Source organism: Sciurus vulgaris (genome assembly GCF_902686455.1).
Source record: "Sciurus vulgaris genome assembly, chromosome: 10".
NCBI lineage: Eukaryota > Metazoa > Chordata > Mammalia > Rodentia > Sciuridae > Sciurus > Sciurus vulgaris.
Genome location: NC_136470.1, coordinates 13609851 through 13627554, shown reverse-complemented (window position 1 = coordinate 13627554; position 17704 = coordinate 13609851). Strand labels below are relative to the sequence as shown.

Sequence of the window (17704 nt, the reverse complement as noted above, 5' to 3'; positions counted from 1 at the left end):
GGATTTAAACAAAGGGCATTTTGCCAAAGCAAAAAAATATAGAAATGAACCAAGAATTAAATTAAAATTATAGGTCTCTTTTCAAAATAATGAATGAATAATATGATAAATTATTTAATAAATTTAATTTCAGAAAGCCAATGTTATCTGCCCAATACTAAGTACATTAATCCTGCTTAAGAAACTTGATTTATTGTTCAATTTCCAAAGGAAAGAAACTTGATTTCTTTTCCTTTTTTCTTTCTTTCTTTCATTTTTTTTTTTTTTTTTTTTGGTGACACACAATACAATGACTTAAAATTTATTGGCACTTGGTCTATGCATAGCTGAAAGAGGTTCCCAGACATGTGGATTCCTCTCAAAAGTCACTTATGATCTGAACAAGAACCTTGGGGAAAAGCAAGTTTTCATCAACTTTATGTACCTGTGACTATTTTTAGTGTTCAGTGACAGCAAGGAGCAGAACTGGCAAGATTTGTCCAGTCAGAGGACAGTTGAGTTCAGCAACTGTAAAATCAGGGTGGAAGATCCTTGCTTTATAACCTGGTCCTCCAATGCCTGCCTTATGAGTGGTGGAACATAATTTAGTTTTATCTCTGTCTCAGGTGTTGAGCTCTTCACTTATAATAGGATTAATTCATTTTATGTGAATTTAATTTTAATAAATTTAATTAGCTATTGATAAGGAAGGAAGTAAATACCTTTCCATGACTGAGTATACTTGCTTCCATCAATATTTCATCATCAGCTAAAAATTAAGGAAGCAAAGAAGGTGCTCATGGCTCATTTGGTCCTTCTGATCCATGAGTGCACTTTTTAAGAGACATGTCAATCCTGCATCTGCAGGGCATTTGAAGAGTGAATGTGACAAGGAGTATAAAACAGGAAGAGCTGAGGGTGGAGCACCCAGCTTTTCCTTAGGGTGCCTTACATTTGCATCCATAAGCTTCAATGAGGATGAAGAAGGTAACCATGGAGCAACTTTCTAACTGGAAAATGGACATGGATTTTTGAAAAGTTTGAAATATAAATTAAGAATGATTTAAAAGAAGACAAGATAAAAGAAGGAAAACCGAGGGGAGATAGGAAGAAAGGAAGGAAACATGGAAACAATAGAAAGAAAAATAAAAAGAAAATACCTATTTTCAAAATTTACATCATGTCATAAAATCGAATCATATGTGTTCTGTTGACTAAAGATGAATAAAGAGGTGGCATTCAAAATTCAAAAAGAATTTCATTTTAAAGGCTCACAATGGATGTAGGAATCCTTACATAAGAGAGAAATCATCTCAGTTATGAGGCTTGTTTTTACTACAAGTCAAGATATGCTTGACGTTGTCTGAGGCACGTTAGTGAGATAATGTGACCATGCAATGCCTGTGGTTTTCCCCACCCAGCAGCCAGGGTGTATAAAAGGCAGGTGGCAGACAGTGACACCCAGACTCAAGACCCCTCTGTCCTGATCCTGAACTGAACACTCCACTCCTGACAGCATGAGCTGCTACTACAACAACTACTATAGAGGCCTGGGCTATGGCTATGGTGGCCTAGGCTGTGGCTATGGCTGTGGCTATGGTGGCTATGGTGGCTATGGCTACGGCTGTGGTGGCTATGGTGGCTATGGCTGTGGTGGCTATGGTGGACTAGGCTGTGGCTATGGTGGCTATGGAGGCTATGGTTATGGATGCTGTCGCCCACTCTGCTACAGAAGGTGCTGGTCCTATGGCTTCTACTGAGGAATTTCTTCAGCTGCTGAGCCCATTGGCTGTAACCTGCTGTGTCAGTGGAATCATCTCTGGCTTCCTTCACATGAGAATTGTTTGAATATCTTCAACAATACCACTTATATACCAAAATACCTGAGAAAAAGGAATGAAATAGCTACCTGTTTGATTCACCTAATCTCTTCAATGGTGTGATAGTTTTGATAGTTTGGAGAAATGATTTTTCTTTGATAATGAAATCACTATGTAAAAATGCAATAAAATTTGGATGTCAACTTCTGTGTAAAAAAGTCCATATTATTAAATAAAGTGTATTTCATTAGAAATTTTACGTATTGCAATTGTTTTTATTTTTCTCTAATAGTGTGGCTGCCATTCATATATTTGGTGTGATTTGTCATGGGTGGGGTTTTTCTAGAAATGGGAGAGAAGGCATATGCATTACTCTTTTGGAGTTATTCCAGGACTAAAAATCAAAGGTAAAAATAATTCTTTCTAAAAGATCATGCCAAATTTATTTTTATATGTGGCTCTTCATCTCTCCTAAAATCACCCTTTGTAAATTTTTAAATGGCCTTTTTATACAATGATGTATGCATAAAGCATAAGATCATTTAAATCTTTGTATTTAATATTATTTTCTCATTTGAAGCACATGTGGTTGGATTTTGTCATCTGTAATTCTGCCTCTGTGAAAAGTACCTCACATTAATTATGTGCGAGTGTTCCTATATAGTATAGATAAAGATATATGGATATCTCTATATCTATATGTATAGATGTATTTTATGTGCATAAGTACATATAAATATCTCTATCTATATTCAGTTTTTACTCTATATCTGTATCTGTATCCTCTATCTATATTGCCTGCCTAAACAATACATGAAGTACCATACTAAAAATGTGCGCACTACTACTGACATTATGGATTATCATCATGGCATATAAAAAGTTTTCAATGTTTTTAAATTTATTGTACTATTTAGAAAATATTAGATACTATGCATTGAAATATGCATTCATCAAAACCATGAGCTACTTTCTCATTATCAAACTAGTAGGAGATTATTTTCTTTTTGACCCTACAGACTGGTGTTCATAACATAAATATACCTACATAAGTTAATTTCTCCAAAATCTAATTCTTTGCATTCCTAATGTGGTCATGTCTCACTTGGAAAACAAAATGACAGCAGTAAATGGAAGGAAATTCTGGTGGGGAAAGTAAGGGCAAAAGGGTTGAATACTCTGAAGATGGAGAAATTTGGTAAAGGGCTGAAACTGGCAGTCCAAGAGCCAGGCAGGACTGTGCTATGAGAAAGAGCAACCAGCAGAATCCTGAGTCCATTTCTAAACTTTGCAGAGCTGGCAAATCATAGTTGTAGACATATGAAGACACAACTGACAAGAATGTGCTGGAAGAATACTGACTTTATACAGCCAGGTTATTCCTTGAGATATTTTAGAAATTTGAAGTCACAGGGTCCATTTCCTATGACACAAAGCAGAATCATCTCAAAATGAGGAAAAGAAAAATGAACCACCTTCATGTCAAGATGATGAGAAAATCACCACTAGAATTAAGAAGAATCATCCTTAACAGAGGAGACAAAAAGCACACACTATAGACTGGACCAAAGGAGGTAAATGGACCCTAACCAAAATTCACAGCCTAATTTTCCATTAGTGCTTTTCTGAGTTTGGCCATTCAGACCTTTTCTAATAGTCTAAAGGCAACAATGAAAATAGAATTCTCTAAGGTGAAATAGACTATTCTTCTGAATCCTCTAAAATATTAATACAATTTGTTGAACTTATGAACTCCCATAGAAATATAAAAAGGCAACAGATAACATCAACCTCATATCAGAATTTGTATAAAAGTGGAGAAATTAATCATGAATCTAGTTAAAATTCTTGTTTTCTTTTAAAACAGCCATTGATCAAAATGGTAAATTATTTACAAATTTTGCTTCAGAAAAAGCAATGTAATATGCCTAATGCTAAATATGCTACTCCTGCTTAAGAACTTGATTTATTGTCTAATTTACAAAGGAAAAATATTTGAAATTTATTTTTGGGGATACACAATACAATTAGAAAATATTGGTACATGGTCTCTGACAAATAAATGTAAATGTGTAGCTGAACTTAGCAGACATGTGTGGATTTCTCTCAGAAGTCACATATGATCTGAACAAGAAACTTGGGGAAAGGCTGATTTTCATCATCTTTATGTACCTGTGATTATTTTCAGTGTTCAGTGACAGCAAGGAGCAAAACTGGCAGGATTTGTCCAATCTGAGGACAGTTAGGTTCAGTAACTGTAAAATCAGGGTGGAAAATCCTTGCTTTTTATCCAGTTCCTCCAATGCCTGCCTTAAGACTGGTGGAACATAATTCAGTTTTATTTCTGTCTCAGGTGTTGAGCTCATCTCTTATAATAGGTCTAATTGATTTTATGTGAATTGAATTTTAATGAATTTAATTAACTATTGATAACCAAACAAATAAATATCTTTCCATGACAGAGTATCCTTGTTTCCACCAAAACTTCATCATCAGCTAAAATCTGAGGAAGCAAAGAAGGAGCCCATGGCCCATTTGGTCCCTCTGATCTATGAGTGCAGTTTTTAAGAAACATGCCAGTCCTGCACCTGCCGGTCATTTGAAGGTCTGAATGTGACAAGGATTATAAAACAGGAAGAGCTGAGGGCGGAGGACCCAACTTTTCTTTAGGGTGACTTACATTTGCATCTATAAGCTTCGGATGAAGAATGTAACCATGAAGGAAATGTGATTTCTAACTGGAAAATGGACATAGATTTTTGGAAAGTTTGAAATATAAATTATTATCCATTTCAAAGAAGAAAAGAAAAGAAAGAAAGGAGAGGGAAGATAGGAAGAAAGGAAGGGAAAGACAGGGAAGATAGGAAGAAAGGAAGAAAGCATGGAAACAACACAAAGCAAAATAAAAATAAAACACCTAATTTCATGATTTACATCATATCATATAATCAGATCATATGCATTCTTTAGCTAAATAAAGGAATGGCATTCAAAACAGAACAAGTCTTTCATTTTAAAGATATAAATGGATCATGAAATCCTCATGTAGTAGTAAAATTATCTCTTGATTTTGCAGTAATTCAAGATATGCATGACACACATTGTCTGAGGCACATCAGTGAGATAATATGACCATGGAATGGCTGTGGTTTTTCCCTACCCAGGGTGTATAAAAGGCAGGTGGCAGACAGTGACATCCAGACTCAAGACACCTCCGTCCTGAACTTGAATTGAACACTCCACTCCTGACAGCATGAGCCGCTGCTATGGCAACTACTATGGAGGCCTGGGCTATGGCTATGGCTGTGGCTATGGTGGCTATGGCTATGGTGGCCTAGGCTGTGGTGGCTATGGTGGCTATGGTGGCTATGGTTATGGATGCTGCCACCCACCCTGCTTCAGAAGATGCTGGTCCTATGGCTTCTACTGATGAATTTTCACTTCTACTGAGCCTATTGGTTCTAACCTGGAATCATCTCCGACTTTCTTCACGTGAGAAATGTTTGCATGTCTTCAACAATGACAACTATATACCAAACCGTCTGAGAAAAAGGAATGAAATCAGCAAGCCTGTTCTGATTCATCCTTATCTCTTGAATTGTGTGCTGGCTTGAGGAAATATTTTTTTCCTTGATAATTATATCACTATTAAAATGTGATTGAATTTGTCAACTGCTGTGTAAAACATCCATGGTGTTAAATAAACTATTTTATCCCAATTATAACTCTGTTTTGATCTTTTAATTTACCTCCATCATTGAAGCATGTTCATTTGTGTATTTGGATGTGATTAGCCATGTGTAGTGGGTTTTATAGAAATGAGAGAAAAAGAATGCCAGAATTCTTCAGTGGTATTTAGGGATCCAAAAATTAATGGCATAAAAATTTTAATTCTTTCTAAGAGATCATACAATGTCTGTTTTCTTTTATCTTTTTATCTCTCTGAAAATTACCATTCATAAGTTTTTTAAATGCTGAATTTGTAAAATAATGTTTGTATATAACGAGATAATTTCAATATCTTTTTGAAGTTTTGTGTCATTTGCACTACCAGAGAATAGATTATATCATGGGCAGCTCTGCCTCTGTGAAAAGTATCTCAAATTAAATGTATGTGTACAGTGATACATAGACAAAGATCTTTAAACATAAGTATACCTGTATATATAGATATGTGTAGGTACTATATACACATATACATCTCTGTATCCACATTGATATCCATAAATATATCTGTATCTATATCTCCTCTCTAAAAGCAACTACAGAATTTATCATATTTAAATTTATGCACTAATTATAATATCATGGATTGTCATCAAGGCAACTAAATAGTTTTTCAAAACATATAAATTTATTCTTCTACTTAGAAACTATTAGGTACTATGCATAGCAAGATAAATTTATCAAAACCATGAGCTATTTTCTCAGTGTCAAGTTAGCAGTAGGTCGTGTACTTTTTCAACCCAAAGGCTGGTCTTCATCAAATGTATATGCCTATATAGGCTAAATTTCTCTGTCATCAAATTCTTTGCACTCTTAAAGTGGTTATGTTTCACTTAGATACAAATTGACAGTATCAAATGCAAAGAAATGCTGATGGAAGGAATAAGGGATGAACTTTCTGAGGAGGGAGAAATTTGGTAAAGGTGTGAAATTTCGCAGTCCTAGGAGGCAGGCAAGATGGCACTAGGAAAAAGAGTAACCAGCAGAATTCTGAGTCCATTTCTAATATTTTCAGGCCTGTCAAACCATAGTTGGAGACATACGAAGACACAATCTGACAAGAATGTGCTGGAAGAATACTGACTTTACAGAGCCTGTTTGCTCCTGGAGATATTTTAGAAATTTGAAGTCACAGGGTCCATTTCCTATGACAAAGCAGAATCATTTCAAAATGAGGAAAAGAAAAAAGAACCATCTTCATGTCAAGGTGATGAGAAAATCACCACTAGAATTAAGAAGAATCATCCTTAACAGAGGGGACAAAAGAGCATCCACTATAGACTAGACCAAGGGAGGTAAATGGAATCTAACCGAAATTCAAGTCTAATTTTCCATTAGTCCTTGTTTGCCTTTGACCAGTCAGACCTTTTCTAACAGTTCAAAGGCAACACTAACAACAGGATTTTCTAAGGTGCAATATAATATTCTTCTGGAACTATAAAATCTTATTACGAAAGTTTGAACTTATGGATTCCCTTGGAAATATATAGAAGATGCAACAGATAAGAGCAATCACATATCAGAATTTGTACTAAAATTGGAGATTATTGAATCAAGAATCAAATTAAAATTCTAGATTCTTTTTAAAACAGCAAATGAACAATATGGTTAATTGTTTAACAAGTTTTGCTTCAGAAAAAGCAATGTAATATGCCTAATACTAAATACATTAATCCTGCTTAAGAAACTTGATTTATGGTCCAATTTCCAAAGGAAAAATATCTGATTTTTTTTTTTTTTTTGTGACACGCAATACAATGACTTAAAAAGTATTGGCACATGGTCTATGACAAATAAATGTCAATGTGTAGCTCAAAGAGCTTAGCAGACGTGTGGATTTCTCTCAGAAGTCACATGAGCTCTGAACAAAAACCTTGGGGAAAAGCAAGTTTTCATCATCTTTATGTACCTATGATTATTTTCAGTGTTCAGTGACAGCAAGGAGCAGAACTGGCAGGATTTGTCCAATCAGAGGACAGTTGAGTTCAGCAACTGTAAAATCAGGGTGGAAGATCCTTGCTTTTTAACCAGTTCCTCCAATGCCTGCCTTATGAGTAGTGGAACATAATTTAGTTTTATCTCTGTCTCAGGTGTTGAGCTCTTATAATAGGATTAATTCATTTTATGTGAATTTAATTTTAATAAATTTAATTAGCTATTGATAAGGAAGGAAGTAAATACCTTTCCATGACTGAGTATACTTGCTTCCATCAATATTTCATCATCAGCTAAAAATTAAGGAAGCAAAGAAGGTGCTCATGGCTCATTTGGTCCTTCTGATCCATGAGTGCACTTTTTAAGAGACATGTCAATCCTGCATCTGCAGGGCATTTGAAGAGTGAATGTGACAAGGAGTATAAAACAGGAAGAGCTGAGGGTGGAGCACCCAGCTTTTCCTTAGGGTGCCTTACATGTGCATCTGTAAGCTTCATAGGGGATGAAGTAGGTAACCTTGGAGCAAATTTCTAACTGGAAAATGGACATGGATTTTTGGAAAGTTTGACATATAAATTAAGAATAATTTCAAAGAAGAAAAGAGAAAAGAAAGAAAAGAGAGGGAAGATAGGAAGAAAGGAAGGAAAATATTTTGCTTCTATTGAAGCATGGAAGCAAAACAAAGCAAAATAAATGTAAAATACCTATTTTCATGATTTACATCATATCTTATAACTAGATCATATGAATTCCATTAGCTAAATATAAATGGAGACATGGCATTCAAAATACATGAAGAATTTCATTTTTAACACTTGTAAATGGATCATGAAATTTTTACATAGGAATGAAATTATCTCAGTTATGAGGGTTTGTTTTTGCCATAAATCGAGATATGCATGACGACGTCTGAGGCACATTAGTGAGATAATATGATCATGAAATGCCTGTGGTTTCCCCACCCAGCATGCAGGGTGTATAAAAGGCAGGTGGCAGACAGTAATATCCAGGCTCAAGACACCTCTGTCCTGATCGTGAACTGAACATTCCACTCTTACCAACATGAGCTGCTACTATGGCAACTACTATGGAGGCCTGGGCTATGGCTATGGTGGCCTAGGCTGTGGCTATGGCTGTGGTGGCTATGGTGGCCTAGGCTGTGGCTATGGTGGCTATGGTGGCTATGGTTATGGATGCTGTCGCCCACTCTGCTACAGAAGGTGCTGGTCCTATGGCTTCTACTGAGGAATTTCCTCAACTGCTGAGCCTATTGGCTGTAACCTGCTGTCTCACTGGAATCATCTCCGATATTCTTCACACAAGAAATGTTTGAATGTCTTCAACAATACCAACTATACACCAAACCATCTGAGGAAATTGAATGAAATCAGCATATCTGTTTTGATACATCCGTATCTCTTGGATTGTGTGATAGTTTGAAGGAATATTTTTTTCTTTGATAATTATATCACTCTGTAAAATATGCTTGAAATTGTTGATTTCTGTGTAAAACTTCCATGTTGTTAAATAAACTATTTCATCATAAATATAACTTGTTACAATTGTTTTAATTTATATGTCATTGAAGCATGTCCTTTTGTGTATTTGGATGTGATTAGTCATGTATAGGGGTTTTTATAGAAATGGGAGAGAGAACTCTTCTGTGGTAACTAGGAGTCCAAAAATTAATGGTGCAAAAATTTTAATTCTTTCTAAGAGATCATACAAAGTCTATTTTTTATGTCTTTTCATCTCTCCTAAAATTATGCTACAGGAGTTTTTTAAATAACAAATTTATATAATAATATTTGTATATAACACAATAGTTTGAAAATTTTAGTATTTAATGTTTTGTGTCATTAGTACCACCAGTGAATGGATTATATCATCTAGCTCTGCCTCTTTGAAAAGTATCTCAAATTAAAAGTGTGTGCACAGTGATACATTGATACAGATCTTTAAACATATGTATATGTAAACATATGTGTATGTACCACATGCACATCTACATCTCTGTAGCCATATCGATATATCTGTATCTATATCTCCTCCCAAACAAATGACACCAGACGTTACCATATTGAAAATGTAGTAATGACATTATGAATTATCATCATGGCAACTAAATAGTTTTGATTGACATTATGGATTATCATCATAGCAACTAAATAGTTTTTCAAAATATATAAATTTCTTCTTCTGTGTGGAAAGTATTAGTTACTATGCATAGAAAAATATATTTATCAAAATCATGAGCTACTGTCTCAGTATCAAAGTAGAAGGACATTATTTTTTTTTCACCCCAAACTGGTCTTCATCAAATGTGTATACCTACATAGGCTAATTTTCTCTGTAATCAAATTCTTTGCACTCTTAAAGTGTTTGTGTTACACTTAGAAAGCAAAATGACAGCATTCAATGGAATGAAATGCTGACATGGGAAATTAGGAGTAAGGGGCGAACTTTCTGAGGATGGAGAAATTTGGTAAAGGTGTGAAACAGCAGTCATAGGAGCCAGGCAAGAAGGTGATGTGAAAAAGAGTAACCAGCAGAATTTCTGAGTCCATTGTTAGTTTTTCAGGGCTGGCAAAACTTAGTTGGAGGCATACAAAGAAGCCATTGACAAGAATGTGCTGGGAGAGTACTGACTTTACAGAGCCAGGTTTCTCCTTGAGATATTTTAGAAATTTGAAGTCGCAGGGTCCATTTCCTAAGATACAAAGTAGAATCATTCAGTTGGACATTTTCTAAAGGTTCAAGGGCAAGACTAACATCAGTGTTCTTTAAGATGAAATATAATATTGTTCTTGATCTTCTAGGATTTAAATAGACAAGGCTAGTCTTATGGACTCCCTTGGAAAAATGTAAAAGAGGGACAGATCATGAAAGTCACATATTGGAGCTTGTACTAAAATTGTAGAAACGAACCAAGAATCAAATTAAAATTCTAGATCCTTTTTAAAAAATCAGGTGAATAATATGGTAAATTATTTAACAAATTTAGCTTCAGAAAAACAATGTAATATACATAATACTTAACGCATTAAATGTGCTCAAGAAACATGATTTATAGTCCAATTACAAAATAAAGAAAACTTGCTTTTTTTTTCTTTTTAAACACCTAATACAATGACTTAAAAATTATTGGCACGTGATCTATGACAAATAAATGTCATTTGGCAGTTGGAAGAAGTTTGCAGGTCTATGTAAAACTCTCAGAACTCTCAATTCATCTCAATGAGAACCATGGAAAAAGGCAGATTTTTGTCATATCTGTGCTTCTATAACTAGCTTCAGTGTTCAGTGACAGTAAGGAGCAGAACTAACAGGACTTTTGAGGTTAGAGAACATTTGGGTTCAGCAACCGTAAAATCAGAGCAGAAGCTCATTCCTTCTTTGCCATTTCCCCCAATGCCTACATTTACAGTAGTGGAACATAGTTTAGATTTATTTTGGACTAATTCATTGAGCAGTCCTCTTATAATATGTCTAATTTATTATATGGATAGTATGCTTTAATAAATTTCATTTAATATTACTATCAAACAAATATTATCTTTCTATTACTGAGTAGCTTGTTTCTACCAATACTTCAGCATCAGATAAAAGTTGAGAAAGCAAAGAAGAATTGCATGTGTCTTTGGTCCCTCTTACCTATTCCTTCACTTTTTTAAGTATCATGTCATTCCTGCACATGCAAGGCACTTGTATGAGAAAATGTGACAGGTGTTAAGAACAAATAAAACCTGGCACAAGGGCATAGGCCTGTAGTCCCAGGATCTCAGGAGGGTGTGGCTGGGGGCTCACAAGTCCAAAGCCAGCCTCAGCAGCACAGAGAGGCCCCAAGCAACTTAGAATGACTAGGAAATAAGAAAATAAAAGGGGCTGGGAATGTGGCTCAGCACTGAAGCAGTCCTGGGTTAAATACTTAGTACCGTATCTCAAATAATAGTTGAGGATGGAGGACGCAACTTAACTTGGAGTGATTTACACTTGCATCTATAAACTTTATTTGGGATAAGGAAGGTAAAAATTGAACAACTGTAATTTTCAACTGGAAAATGGTCATTTATTTTCTGGAATGTTTGAAATATAAGTCAAGATCAATTTCACAAGAAGAAAAAAAGAGGAAAGAAAGAAATGGATAAATGAGAAAGAAGGAAGAAAGGAAAGAAAATACTTCTTTTGAAGCATGAAAATAACACAAAACAGAATAAAAATGAAAGAGCTATTTTCATGATCTTCATCATATTATACAATATACTCATAGGCACTCCGTTAAGTACATATAAAAGAGACATGACATTCAAAATAGAACAAGAATTTCATTTTAAAGGCCCATAAATTGATCTACTATTCTGACGTAGGAACAAAATTATCTCAGTTATGACAGTTTGTTTTTGCAATAAATCAAGATGTTCATGAAGTTGTGAGAGGCCCATTAGTAAGATAACACCATGCAATGAGGCACATTAGTGAGCTAAAGTGACCATGCAATGCCTGTGGTTTTCCCCACCCAGCACCCAGGGTGTATAAAAGGCAGGTGGCAGACAGTGACATCCAGACTCAAGACACCTCCGTCCTGATCCTGAACTGAACACTCCACTCCTGACAGCATGAGCTGCTACTATGGCAACTACTATGGAGGCCTGGGCTATGGCTATGGTGGCCTAGGCTGTGGCTATGGCTGTGGCTATGGTGGCTATGGCTACGGCTGTGGTGGCTATGGTGGCTATGGCTGTGGTGGCTATGGAGGCCTAGGCTGTGGCTATGGTGGCTATGGTGGCTATGGTTATGGATGCTGTCGTCCACTCTGCTACAGAAGGTGCTGGTCCTATGGCTTCTACTGAGGAATTTCCCCAGCTGCTGAGCCTGTTGGCTCTAAACTCCTGTCTCACTGGAATCATCTGAAACTTTCTTCACATGAGAAAGATCTTAATGTCTTTAACAATACCAACTATATACCAAACTATCTGAGAAAAGCAAATGAAATCAGCATGTCTGTTTTGATTCATTATCCCTTGGGATTCTGTGACAGTTTGAAGAAATGTTTTCCTTTGATAATTATCATTGTAACACTATGTAAATGTGATCAAATTGGACTCAACTCCTGTGTAACAAAATTACATATTATGAAATAAACTGTATTTCACTAGAAATATGGCTGCTTTACAATTCTATTAAATTATCTCCATTGTTATGACATGTATATTTCTGTAATTGCATGTGTAATCATGTGTGTAGTTTGTTTATAGAAATGGAGGGAAGAAAGAGAGAGGGGAGAGAGAGAGAGAGAGAGAGAGAGTGTCAAAACACTTTTGTGGTCATTAGGGGTCTAAAACTTAATGGTGTAAAAATCTTAATTCTTTCTCAGAGATCACATAAAATCTGTCTTATATGTCTTTTCATGTATTCTAAAATTACCCTTTGTATGTTTTGAAATGGCTATTTTCTACAATACATTTATTATTTCACATCGACTTATTCAAAAATCTCTGTTTATATGCTTTATGCTGTTAGTACCACCAGTGATCAGATTATATCATCTATAGCTCTGCCTCTGTGAAAAGAATCTCAAAATATACGTGTGTGTAGTATACAGCAATATACATCCTCCATAAATAATGACTACAGGCTTTAACATATTGAAAATGCCTGCACTAATAATCATTTTCTGAATTACCACCATGGCAACCAAGTAGCATTTCAACATATATCAGTTTACTCTTCTCTTTAGAAAAAACACATGCATTATGCATAGTGAGATAAATTTATCAAAACCATAAGCTATGTTCTCAGTATTAAAATAGCATTATTTTCTTTTTCACCCCACAGTCAGGTCTTCACCCCATGTATATACCTACCTATGTTAATTTTCTCCAGAATCAAATTCTTTCCACTCTTAACGTGGTGATGTTTCATTTGGGAAACCCAAACTGACAGCATATAATGCAATGAAATGCTGATGGGAAAAGTAATGAATAAGGATAGTGATACTTTGAAGATGGAAAAAGTTTTTAAAAGTTGGGAGAAATTCTACAGTTCTCCATTCTTGGAGCCAGGCAAGAAGCTTCTGTGACACAAAATAGCAACAGAATTCTGAGTCCATTTTCAATTTTTTTAGGGCTGGCAATCATAGTTAGAGATGAAAAAGACATAATTTACAAGAATGTGCTGGGAGAATACTGACTTCAGAGATCCAGGTTTCTCCTTGAGATATCAGAATCATTTCAAAATGAAATTTAAAAAAAATATGAGTTTATATCAAGGTGATGAGAAAATCATTGCTGAAATTTAGAAAAAAAAAAATCCTTAAAAGGAGAAAAAAGAGTATCCCCCATAGGAAAGACCAAAAGAGGTAAATGGACCCTACCCAAAATTCAGATCCTAATTTTGTGTTTGTTCTTGTTTGAATAGGATCAACCATATATTTTCTAACAGTCCAAGAGCAACAACAACACAACTCTCTAGGGTGAAATAAATATTGTTCTGGATCCTCAACAATTTTAATAAAAAAATTTGAGCTTATGGATTCCCAAGTAAATATACAAAAGAGGCAACAGATAACAAAAATAAGCATAATCAGAGCTGCATATTGGAGTTTGTACAAAAATTGGAGAAATGAACCAAAGAATGAAATTTAAATTCTAGTTCTTTTTAAAAGCAAATAAATAATGTGGTAAAGAATGTAATACATTCACCTTCAGAAAAAAAAATACGTGTAATACTTAATTTATTATACCTGACCAAAAATAGGATTTATTGTCCACTTTCAAAAGAAAGAAAGCTTTTTTTTTTCTTTTGCAACACTTGCATTTTCTGCATTGTCCTTTTGCCACTTCTAGCATGTCATGAGAGGGACAAAACACCTAGTAATGAGAAGAAACACAGAGATGATCATAAATTTTACACAATAATTTTAAAATTATTGGCATAAAGTTTATGACAAACGTCAATTGGTAGGTGAAAGAGACTGGCAGACCTGTAGGAATCTCCCTGGAAAATATTAAATGGTCTGTGGGAAAAGGAGGTTTTTGTCATGTTTATGCACCCGTGACTATTTTCCATGTTCAGTGACTGGCAGAATTTGTGAGCCAGAGGACATTTTGGTTCAGCAAGTGTAAAATCAGAGTGGAAGCTTCTTCCTTCCTACCAATTCCCCCAATGCCTACATTTAGAGTGGTTCAGCATAATTTAGATTTGTCTCTGACTGCCTAAGGTGTTGAGCTATTCTCTAATAATAGGTCTAAGGTATTTTATGTAAACAGAATTTTAATAAATTTCATTGAATGTTGATATCAAACCAAAAACATCTTTCCATGACTGAATATCCTTGTTCCCAATGATACTTCATCATCAGCTAAAAATTGAGGAGGCAAAGAAAGAACAACACATGGCTCGTATGGTCCCACTGACCAATCCATGTTACAATCAGTTACAGGAATGACATGTCTCATTCCTGTAACTGAAAGGCACTTGTAAAATGAAACATCTGTTTAAAAAAAATAAGAGAGGAAGGTAGAGCACCTGACTTCCCTTTAGGGAATTTTACACTTGATCTATAACCTTCATTTGGGATGAGAAAATTATGGAGCAAATGATGTTTCTATCTGGAGAATGGTCATTTATTTTCTGGAAAGTTTGAAACATGTTAATGCTAATTTCACACGAAGAAAGAAAGAAAGAAAGAAAGAAAGAAAGAGAGAGAGAGAGAGAGAGAGAGAGAGAGAGAGAGAGAAAGAAAGAAAGAAGGAAAGAAAGAAAGAAGGAAAGAAAGAAAGAAAGAAAGAAAGAAAGAAAGAAAGAAAGAAAGAAAGAAAGAAAGAAAGAAAGAAAGAAAGAAAGAAAAGAAGGAAGGAAGGAAGGAAGGAAGGAAGGAAGGAGAAGAAGGGGGAGGAAGGGAGGAAAAGATAGAAAGGGAGGGAAGGAAAGGAAGAAAGAAACAAAGAAAGAAAAGAAAGAAGGAAAGAAGGAAAATCTTTTTTTCTTTTGAAGAATGGAAACAACACAAAACAAAAATAAAAATGAAATACCTTTCATAATTCACATAGTCTTATATAATCATATCTTAGCATTCAATTGAGTAAATGCAGAATGACATATGGCATTCAAAATACAAGAAGAATTTCATTTTAAAGACTCATAAACAGATCAAGGAATCCTTACATAGGAGTGAGGGTTTGTTTGTGCAACAAGTCAAGATATGCATGACATTGTCTGAGGCACATTAGTGACATAATGTGACCATGCAATGCCTGTGGTTTCCCCAACCAGCACCCAGGGTGTATAAAAGGCAGGTGGCAGACAGTGACATCCAGACTCAAGACACCTCCGTCCTGATCCTGAACTGAGCACTCCACTCCTGACAGCATGAGCTGCTACTACGGCAACTACTATGGAGGCCTGGGCTATGGCTATGGTGGCCTAGGCTGTGGCTATGGCTGTGGCTATGGTGGCTATGGTGGCCTAGGCTGTGGCTATGGAGGCTATGGTGGCTATGGCTGTGGTGGCTATGGTGGCCTAGGCTGTGGCTATGGTGGCTATGGTGGCTATGGCTACGGCTGTGGTGGCTATGGTGGCCTAGGCTGTGGCTATGGTGGCTATGGTGGCTATGGTTATGGATGCTGTCGTCCACTCTGCTACAGAAGGTGCTGGTCCTATGGCTTCTACTGAGGAATTTCCACAGCTGCTGAGCCTGTTGCCTCTAAATTCCTGTCTCCCTGCAATCATCTCCGACGTTCTTCACATGAGAAATGTTTGAATGTCTTCAACAATACCAACTACATACCAAACTCAGAAAAATGAATGAAATAGCTACCTATTTTAATTCATCCTTATCTCTTGGATTGTGTGATAATGTGGAGAAAAGTTTTCGTTTGAGAATTATCATTATAACACTATGTCAAATATGACCAACTTTGACTCTCAATGTGTAAAAAAAGCATGTTATGAAATAAACTGTATTTCACTGGAAAAATTACCGTGTTATAATTCTATTAAGTTGTCTCAACTGGTGTGTCATGTCTATTTTGCATTTGCATATGTTTATCTATTGTCTGTTTGTAGCAATGTGGGAGAAAGAAAGAACAAGTCTTTTTGTGGCAATTAAGTATCTAAAAATTAATAGGGTAAAAATATGAATTCTTTCCAAAATGTCAGACAAAAACCATTCTTTTATTTGTCTCTTTTTCTGTCTTACAATTTCCCTTTCCTTGTTAAGTTTTTAAAATGGCACTTTTCTACAAAAATGTGTGTATTTCACATTAGATCATTAAAAAAATTCTTTATATTTATACATTTTGTATGGTTTGGCTCACCAGTTATTATACCAGCTCCACCTCTGTTTCTCAAATTAAGTACATATGTGTGTTGTGCATGAATGCAAACCAATAGACTTTGATGGATATAAATATAGACATAGATATAGAGATAAAGATCTTTATATTTATATCCATATCTCCTCCCTAAACAAGGACTTCAATCTTCAATCACACTGAAATTGTCTGCAGTAATAATGACGTCCTGGATTACCATCATGGCAACCAAATTGCCCTTCAAAATGTCAGTTTAATCTGCTATTTAGAAAAATCCATGTATTATGCACAGCAAGATAAATCTATCAAAACCATGAGTTACTTTCTCAGTACCAAATTAGCATTAGTTCATTTTCTTTTTCACCCCAAAATCTTGTCTTTACAGAATGTAGAGGCCTGCATATGCTAATTTTCTCCAGAATCAAATTCTTTCCACTCTTAAAGTAATTATGTTTCGTTGGAAAACTCAAACTGACAGCAGGGGTGCACTGAAATGTGAAGGGTAAAGTGAAGTATAAAGGTACCAATAATCTGGTATTGGTGAAATTGGCGGTTCTAGGAGTCAGGCAAGAGGCCACTGTGACAGAGTAGCCAGTATCATTCTGGGTCTGTTTTTCCTCTTTTTTTTTTTTTCTTTCTGGGCTAGCAAACCATTGTTGGTGACATAGGAGATCCCAAGCTGCTAAAAACATTCTGAAAGGACACTGAGCTTCACAGAGGTGTCTTAGAAACTCTGAAGTGACTTGGCTCAGTTTTCTATGACGTCAAGTGAAAATTTTTAAAAATTAGACAGAAATTTTGTCCTTATCCCAGTGGCGAGAAAATTGTCACTAGAACTAAAGAACAGCTAAGAAGACTTCTTAATTGAAAGAGACACAGATATCCTCTATTGGTTCCACCAAAACAGGTAAACAGACCATAGCCAAAATT

At 35.4% G+C, this 17704-nt stretch overlaps 4 protein-coding genes across 5 annotated transcripts; all 4 read left to right on the top strand.

The window, feature by feature from the left end:
- Window positions 1-1496: 1496 nt before the first annotated feature.
- Window positions 1497-1739, top strand: LOC306638100 (keratin-associated protein 20-2-like; the record flags this gene model as incomplete). The annotated part of the gene is made up of 1 exon (XM_079101203.1): window positions 1497-1739. One exon carries the CDS (start codon window positions 1497-1499, stop codon window positions 1737-1739), a length of 243 nt encoding a protein of 80 aa, XP_078957329.1.
- A 6783-nt stretch (window positions 1740-8522) lies between these two features.
- LOC306638108 (uncharacterized protein) lies at window positions 8523-8705 on the top strand (the record flags this gene model as incomplete). The annotated part of the gene is made up of 1 exon (XM_079101210.1): window positions 8523-8705. One exon carries the CDS (start codon window positions 8523-8525, stop codon window positions 8703-8705), a length of 183 nt encoding a protein of 60 aa, XP_078957336.1.
- A 3371-nt stretch (window positions 8706-12076) lies between these two features.
- LOC306638104 (uncharacterized protein) lies at window positions 12077-12310 on the top strand (the record flags this gene model as incomplete). Its single annotated transcript, XM_079101207.1, has 1 exon — window positions 12077-12310. The coding sequence occupies one exon, from the start codon at window positions 12077-12079 to the stop codon at window positions 12308-12310; it is 234 nt and encodes a 77-aa protein (XP_078957333.1).
- Window positions 12311-15830: 3520 nt separating this feature from the next.
- On the top strand, window positions 15831-16133 carry LOC306638091 (keratin-associated protein 20-1-like; the record flags this gene model as incomplete). Of its 2 annotated transcripts, XM_079101189.1 has the most annotated exons (2): window positions 15831-15921; window positions 16045-16133. In XM_079101189.1, 2 exons carry the CDS (start codon window positions 15831-15833, stop codon window positions 16131-16133), a joined length of 180 nt encoding a protein of 59 aa, XP_078957315.1. The 2 variants fall into 2 exon arrangements, with proteins under 2 accessions (XP_078957315.1, XP_078957314.1); XM_079101188.1 differs by having other exon boundaries at window positions 15831-16133.
- Between the last annotated feature and the right edge of the window lie 1571 nt (window positions 16134-17704).